The sequence below is a fragment of the Typha latifolia genome, chromosome 1 (assembly GCF_019914945.1).
Source record: "Typha latifolia isolate L0001 chromosome 1, TyphaL0001v2, whole genome shotgun sequence".
NCBI classification, from domain to species: domain Eukaryota; kingdom Viridiplantae; phylum Streptophyta; class Magnoliopsida; order Poales; family Typhaceae; genus Typha; species Typha latifolia.
The window spans coordinates 20,389,806-20,398,358 of record NC_133086.1 but is presented as its reverse complement, the minus strand read 5'-3'; the positions used below and the strand labels follow the sequence as shown (position 1 = coordinate 20,398,358).

General features: G+C 39.9%; 1 protein-coding gene across 1 annotated transcript; it reads right to left on the bottom strand.

Annotated features, from left to right (window-relative positions):
* Positions 1–4,350: 4,350 nt before the first annotated feature.
* On the bottom strand, positions 4,351–7,286 carry LOC140787069 (4-coumarate-CoA ligase 1-like). Its single transcript, XM_073135861.1, has 6 exons — positions 6,768–7,286; positions 6,102–6,677; positions 5,461–5,659; positions 5,051–5,264; positions 4,856–4,958; positions 4,351–4,760 (listed from the first exon to the last, which is right to left on the bottom strand). The coding sequence occupies exons 1-6, from the start codon at positions 7,176–7,178 to the stop codon at positions 4,632–4,634; spliced, it is 1,632 nt and encodes a 543-aa protein (XP_072991962.1). The 5' UTR covers positions 7,179–7,286; the 3' UTR covers positions 4,351–4,631.
* Between the last annotated feature and the right edge of the window lie 1,267 nt (positions 7,287–8,553).

The window sequence follows — 8,553 nt, the reverse complement described above, 5'->3', positions numbered from 1 at the left end:
AACCGCAGATTTAGATAATAATTAAGATGCAAGAGAGCCGGTATAGGGTAAGTTTTGATGTGTACCAGGATTGAGATAGGCGTTTGTTGTTCCTTTGGAACAATTTAAGTGGTGAAGGTGGAGGATTAGAAGACATGTGCCTGGAGAGAGAGAGCTCAAGAAGTTGTCGCCTCCATTTATGGCAGCATCCAGGATGGGAATGGGTGTCGGTACGTGGGCAATTTCCTTTCGTATTTAGTAGAGTTAAAAAAAAATCTAGGTCTAGCAGTAGTATACACCGTTTATAAACAAGAGGACAGCCAATTTATTACCAAAGGTAGATTACAAAGCTACAAGCCCAAATGAACAGTCTCTCTGGCAGTTAGCAATATTTTATCCATCAGTTAAAGGTTTCATTTTTTTTCTTCTTCGAATTTTTTTTAACTTTAGCAGTTCGTGCTATTCACAGATGGAGAGCTAGCTCCACCCAAAATTAATATTATGAACTCGATCTCAAAATGAATTACTTGGAAATCCAAGTAAGAGGGCCTTTTATTTTATTTTATTTTATTTTAAAAAAGCATGCATCTACGAATTTATATTTCAATGGCTAAGTAAAGATTGTATATCTTAGTTGACATGAAGGACCACGTAAAATTCTCTCTCACACACACATCTGCAGTAATATTTTTTCTTTTCTTTTAACTGTTTGCAACAGAGGGAGTGGTTGGCTTTGCGTTCATATAAGAACTAACTTTTAGAAATAATTCCCATTATGATTGGAACACTCGAGTCCAACGAGAGCGACAGTAGAAAGTATTTAAATGAAGAAGAAAAAAAATCAACTATTGTTCTACCAAGAACAATGAGTATTCCTCTTTACTTTTGGTGTCAGGCTTTGGGTGGTGAGAGATAAGGTTCTCTAGAAAAGTTGAAATTTGTGATTGTGAAAGCCAACCGTTCCCTGTAGACACTTGATAACGTCAAAAATTTAAAGTGTCTATTAGTTGATCAATCAACACCAAGATTATATACGCTAAATTGTATTAGAAATTCTTAACCTCATATATTTTGATAGAATCAAATGCCAAAAGGTTAAATACATTGTAGATCCTTATTCGGCTGTAGTTTTGACTAAGTTATAAATATTAGATTTTTCTTCCAACAATAATGGTGTCCATATCTTTTTAATTTTAAAGTTGTTACCATTTTGAATAAATATCACTTTGCTCTACTTAAATTGTATTTCATATCACTAAGCCATTAACAATTTTTCTCTTTGAATATATATTTATTCAACAAAAATATAATTATTGAAATTATTTTATTATTTCTATTAACTGTGTGTGTATTTACCATTTCCTCAACAAATATATATAAGCTTTGGTTTGAATTCCGACGACATTAAAAAATTTCATTTCTCTCAAAAACAAATATATATGAGCTTACATAGTTAATCCACTTAATATGTGATTTATTTGATACTAGTACTAATAGTATTTACCATTAACTCATTATTTCACACATGAATAGCTGGATATATATATATTGATACCGGTCTATCAATGATGATACACGAGATAATGCTCGTATATAAAACAACACGCGTTACATTAATGTGTCTCATTCTTAAGTTTCTTTTAATAATTATCAAAAATATATACTTGGATAAGGTGTCTAATCTTATGGTTGGGGCGCCGTTTTAAGTCGGCTTCTTGTGGTCCATTCGCTAATACCGCATGTGCTCCACCCTAGTTATTAACTAGGGATTGATACAAGCGTTAGAGCCACAAACTTGGATTTGGGACCATTCATTGTAGATCCTTTCGATTGTAATTTACATCACATGTAGGTGGGAACCCAGATGTATTAGGGGTGTAAACGAGGGTGAGTTCAAGCGAGCTTGGGTTAGCTCGGCTCGACTCAATATAATTTTTTTTTTTTTCAACTCAAGCTCAGCTTTAGCTCGAATCAACTTGCACTTGCCTTAAGCTCGATAAAGCTGAGCTCAACTTCGCAGCTCGACAAACTGTTTCGTGGCTACATAATCTAGTCTATGGAGAAGCCAAATAGATTTGGATGAGAAGAAATAAATTGAGATTAAAATAAATAATAAAAAAAAAAAAGAAGAGAGGGAATAAAATGGGGACTTACAAGTACTACACGTGCTTAACCTAAAAAGTTTCGGTGGAGCGAGGCCTCACCATTGGCAGACGTTACGGTGGCATTCTCAATGTACCCCCACAAGCTTATCATGAGTGTATAGTTGGCCATGAAAGGCTATGTGAAATTGTTCACATAGTAGTATTGCCTAAAATTTGTTAAAAATATAAAATTATTTTTATAAAGAATTTACAATAATAAAAGCATTTGATGTAGATAATTGTGGAAATCCTCAAGTTTAATGTAGGGCTTGAGCTTGAGCTTCTTAAGGTGGATGTGGCCATCGAGCTGTTGGACCCGATCAGCGATCTCTTTCATATTAATGAGGGAGGCATTCAACACACTTTTAAGACTCGAGGAAATGATAGAATTGGTCAGCACTAATCTGCGCTGCATCATATTCTTCGATAATCTCTACTAAGAAATTAGCATAGCTCGACTAGTGGAGGCGATTTTAAAAGAGGAGATCTATTTACGTGACGTCTCATTAGGTGAATTTAAGATTTTTTACTTTATATATATATATATAAGCTACAAAAATAATTTTAATCGAGCCAAGTTTGTGCGACCTGGGTCTAACTCAGCTTGATTATTTTTTCAAGTAAAAAATTTGAGCTTGGCTCGAATTATTTAGAGCTCGAGCCAATCTTAAGCTGGTGATGAATTGTTTGAGCATGTGAACAATATTTATTTTGATGACATAAGTGTAGAAAATTCTATAGTAGTATATAATTTCTTAGTATCGAATGTTAATATATATAAACTATTTTTCTTTGATAATTATACTTAAACCTCTTGAATTATCACTATTATTTATATATCTCTCTTGAATTTTTTTTAACACATAGACGTCGTGAACTATTAAAAATATTTTTTCATTGTCGCTGAAAATAAAAAAGCTAAAAAGACCAGGATACCCTTATAAAAAATAAAAAATATTTTGGTAAATTAAAATCTCTCTTTTTTTCTCTAGAACATAAGAATAAATATATTATATAACTTGATTTATACGTAACAACATACCGATGAAAAATATAGTGAAAACCTACAGAAATGAATGTTTGAAATATTTTCAATAGCTTAGTAGATCTATATGTCATAAAATAAATGTTAAGTTAGAAAATGTAAACAAAAAAAAAGGTGATAGTTGAAGGAAATCTAAGTATAATTAAAATAAATAAATAAAGAATTTCCTCCTCTACTTAGTTTAGTTTATATGGGGAAAAAAAGGTAAGAGCTAAGCTGATCCATTATCACTTAGAATAAGGTGTAATTCTTGATATTAATTCTTTTGTTTTTTCTAGTAAAATTGTTTGGTTTGAGACTAAGTCCGAAACTTAATTAGTTGGTCTTATCTTTTTAGACTTAATTTTTTAAAGAGTAAATTTAGTTAAGTATAAAAAAAATATTTAATTACTGCATCATATTATTACGAGTCTTTGAATTAATTGAAATTTTTTTTTGATAAACTCAAACCAAACGGGCTCATGGATAATTGTGGCCGTGCTTGGCTGGAAGAAAAAAAGTAAGACCTATAAGGAGAGAGCAGGAAAGAAATGGAGTATGATTGTGTGAATAAGGTAGTCGCGGAAGGAAATTAATATGAACAGAAGAAAGGAGTCTTAATTGTCAGAGGGACAAGATCCGGTATATATCCACGATGCAGGAACTGTGGATTCGACAGTTGGGGTCCTTGTCCCTATCGTACAGCTGACAGTTGATAGGGACAGGTGGACACAACTTATTGGCTGCCATTAATTAAATGACAACGACGGGGCATCCTATACCCTTTTCTTCTCTCCTATATGGGCTTCTTCGGTCTCTATTCTGCGATAGCGTCGTTTGATTCCTCCCCTATAAAAACACACGTGTCGAAATTTATACGCTTTACCATCTCACAACCCCCATCAAAATTAATTTTGATATAGTCTTCTGCCTGAGGAGGGACCATGATTACCAGAATAAAATATGCTTCCAAATAATTGAATTAAAATGTTGAGCTAATATGAGAGGTTCCAAATTAGTTGGCAAACTAAGCTAAATAAGTTTTGGAGTGAGAATGATTAGTCATCCAAGTCAGCAATCTTTCACTTGTATTCTGTCAATATTACACTGACTTCGAGAGCGAATCATCAATCACGTTTCTGAGGCCCAACTATAGGAATGCCATCCCCGGCCCAAGATTAAGTTATTGCTATCTCGACATAATTTGAACTCAATAGTCGTAATTGTTATTCGTATACCATTGCTATATTACATATCACCCCTTGCTTATATTAATATTTATAAGCGGCACCAACAACAAAGACATCTAAATTGAGTGGCGAAAGTGCCCTTCGCAGCGAAGGCTCACAGCACCCAAATTCTCAAGAATGCTGAATCCCCGGGGACACTTTTGGAAGAAACGCAAATCTTATCCAAAAAAAGAAAAAAAAAAGAAAAAAAAAGAAAAGAAAAGGGGAATAAGGTACGATTGGAACTTGGAAGTATCAATGGCGAGTGTTGGGATATCCAGCTGCAAGCTTCGCTCTAAGATCCTTCCTCAGGATCTTGCCAGATGGCGCCTTGGGAATGGACTCGACGAAGAATACCTTGTGTAACCTCTTGTAGAAAACCACCTGAGATAAGTTACAGACAACTTTAATTAGAATCACTGGATCATCTTAATGGAGATATAATTATTAATGAGGCGTAGTTTGTAGCGTTTTCCAACCTGCTTTGAGATGTACTGCTTGATCTCATCCTCTGTGATATCTGAACCGTTCGATTTAACAATGAATGCTACAGGGATCTCACCACAGAGATCATCCTTCATCCTAAACAAAGTCGCACACAGAAAAAAGATTAGAATAATTAACAAATAATTTAGCATTAGGAATTAATTAACTAAGTGATCAAGTCCACTTACGGGACAACAGCAGCATCCGCAATCTTGGCGTTGGCAATGAGCATAGCTTCAAGCTCAGCAGGGGCTACTTGGAATCCCTTGTACTTGATGAGCTCCTTCAGCCGATCAACGATGAAGATTTCGTCGTCGTCGTCAACGAAGCCGACGTCTCCGGTGTGCAGCCATCCCTCCTTATCAATGGTTCGGTGTGTGGCCTCTGGGTCATTGAGGTAGCCTGTATGGAGAAACACACCAAGAAATTAAAATACTTTGCCTAATACTTTGCCTGTCATTGATGCTATCTATGATGGAGAACAGTAGTGTATAGCCTGCATGATGAGGCAAATTGGTGGAAGCACCACTAACAGCACTAGTTGTTTGGATAAATAAATAAATAAATAAATAAATAAACAGAAAGGGAATTATTATACCTTTCATAATTTGTTTTCCCCTAATGCAAATTTCTCCTGGTTGGTTTCTTGGGAGGGATAAGCCTGTCTCGGGATCAACAATCTTAAGCTCTGCGTTTCTAACAACGGTGCCGCATGATCCGGATTTAACTTCAAATGGTTCCTTAGCGAATGCTAAACACATCGATAGAACTGGGCCAGCTTCGGTCATCCCATAGCCCTGTGAGATTAATAAGCCAAATAATGTATCATTAATTGCAGTTCAAAATAATACGAAGAGAACAATTTTCCAACTAATACTAGCTTGCTTGTCGGAAGGGTGGACTGTGAGTCACCTTGCAACCCCCCACGTGGAACTGTTGGATTGAACATCAAAGTCAATTGAGACAAGGTCAACCATTTCATTTCAGAAAACCTTCTTAGCCAACAATTTGTGGCTAATAGTTGTAAGGATTTCCTAGAATCACGTGCTTGGCACGTGTTCATTGGGTAGCAACAATTCAGCATGATTTTTAGTGCATAGATGGAATCTACCGTATCGGAATCTTTCTTCTGCAGATTCCGCATGCTAGTTTATAACTAGACACACATTCACTAGTAGTAATTAATTTCTACTGACCATTTAATAAACTTGCAGGGGGGTTAGAACCATTACGACGTACCTGGCCGAGCTTAGCATTCGGGATCTTAGCCCGCAACGTATCCTGCAGCTCCTTCCCCATCGGCGCCGCCCCAGACATGACGATCCTAATCGACGACAGATCGTATCGGTCGACGGCGTGGTTCTTCGCCAACTCCACCACGATCGGCGGCACGAACGGCGCCACCGTGACGCGGTACTTCTCCACTAACTCCGTAAGCTTGACGGCGTCGAACCTCTTCATGATAAGTATCGCCGCCCCGGCCCTTAGACCGCATAGCAACACGGAGTTGAGGGAGTAGATGTGGAATAAGGGGAGCACGCATAGGATAACATCCTCCTCGCTGAAGTATAAGTTGGGGTTATCCCCGTCGACTTGTTGGGCTACGCTTGTTACTTGTCCACGGTGTGTTAGCATGACGCCTTTGGGTAATCCGGTGGTGCCGGAGGAGTAGGGAAGGGCGACCACGTCGGTGGGGGAGACGTCCACCTCAGGAGCTGAGGACTCGTCAGCGGCGAGGACCTCGGAGAAGGCGACGCAGCCGTTGGGGGTCTCGCCGTCGCCAATGGTGATGATGGGGATATTGAGGCTTTCAACCTGTTATAATATAAAACATTAAACATTAAAACACAGCTACTTAATAGCTTAAGCTTAATTTTGAAGGAGAAGCTGAGTAACTAGCACGACCTTAGTGACGAAGCAAGGCTCGGTGATGATGAACGCAGCGGCGGAGGCGGTCGCTTGCTTGGCTATCTCGGCGGGTGTGTAGAGTGGGTTGCTGGTGGTGGCGGCGGCGCCGAGGCGAGAGGCTGCGAGGAAGGCGAGAGCGAATTCCGTGGAGTTGGGTAGGAGTAGCATGAGGGTCTGCCCTCGCCGGAGGCCGAGGCGGTGGAGTCCTGCGGCGGCGCGCCGGGAGAGGAGGTCTACTTCGCCATAGGAGAGGACGGTGTCGGTGGCCCCGTCGATGAGGCAAGGGCGATCTCGGCGCGCTTCGAGATGCTCGAAGCAGTAGTCGTGGAGAGCGAGGTTATCAGGGATGTAAATATCCGGGAGCTTGGAGCGGAATATGATATCCTCCGATGGCGAGTAAGAGCCCATTTTTCTCGGATAGGAGGAGGGTAAGAGTTGGGTCTAAGCTTGAGCTCTCGTTCGTTTTATTCTTTTTGCTGTATCGGGTGGAAGGTACCAAATCCTGCTAAGGAGAGCAAGGGAGGTGGAAGGTATAATATAGATGGGGGTTGTTGGGGACCTAGGTGTAATTGTAGCAAATGTTAGGTAGAAGAATAGGGAGAAATGTTTGAAAGAGTTGGTGAGAATGCGATGTGCTTTTGACTGAGATCACTTGAGCCGCGGCTTTTGGGTTTACATCCGACCTTAGCGACTCACCTACCACGCGCATAAGCCGATTTGGTCCAGCCTCGAGCAGCACTAATCATATCACTAATATTTATATCCGGAGACGCGATCTACCGTTGGATTTAACATTAGAAGACATCCATCCATTGATATCCAGAAACAGGTCGAGTTGGACCGATCGGGTCAGCGCTTACCTACCACGGGCGGGTAGGGCGGACTGGTTCGAGTTGGGCTGACGTCAGGACGGCGTCACTAGGACCGCGATCCTTTGGTAGGTACGGGCATCGTTCGCACTTGGCACTCGTAAGACAGGAGCTTAGCGATCTGGACCGTTGGATGATCAGAATGGCCCCGTGTTGGGTCCACCACACCTACCGTGGTATAGAAAAGTCGGCGATTGGAGTGGGTGGCGGAGTGGGTGTGTTAGGGACGTCCACCGAGAATCGACACGTGTAAATCCACAAGTGGAGATAAGAAAATAAAGAGTGGGGACCACATGGACATGGTCCGCAACATCCTAACATCCGGCTTGGTCCGCCCCCATTTAAGAATTAAGAAAGTTTCGGACCTAGTTAAACTTACACGCTTATTAATGATAGGAAGGCATAGTCCTACGTGGCATTGATCTCCACTACAAAGGAAATTTAAGAATCATATTGCACTCAGCGGAGCTATAAGAAGGCCCACCAAACTTACACGACCTACCTGAAGAAAAGAAATAGTCCAATGTACCATTTAGTATTGGAATTCAAATTTTAATCGCAGAATTGGGTCGATGAACCAAAGGACATATTAGCCATCCAAGAAGGATCAAATGGCCAAACCAAAGCTAATGAAGATAACCCAACAAAACAAAGAGGCCACAATCTATAAAAACTCCCTATGGAAAAGGTGAACAACAGAAGAGCGGCGGCCTTTTCCTATGTGATATGGGATTGGAGGGCAACAGGCTTAAATGATTTTGAACGGCTCGGAGAATGAATACAAAGCCGTTCGATGCGAAGTCAATCTTTTAGAGAGAGCAAAACGTAGCTATCTTTGTAGGCTCCACGGCCCTAATCATTAGAATTGCTTGGTGCACGACAAAGGTGTAGCTGCACTTAATCATATGCTGCAA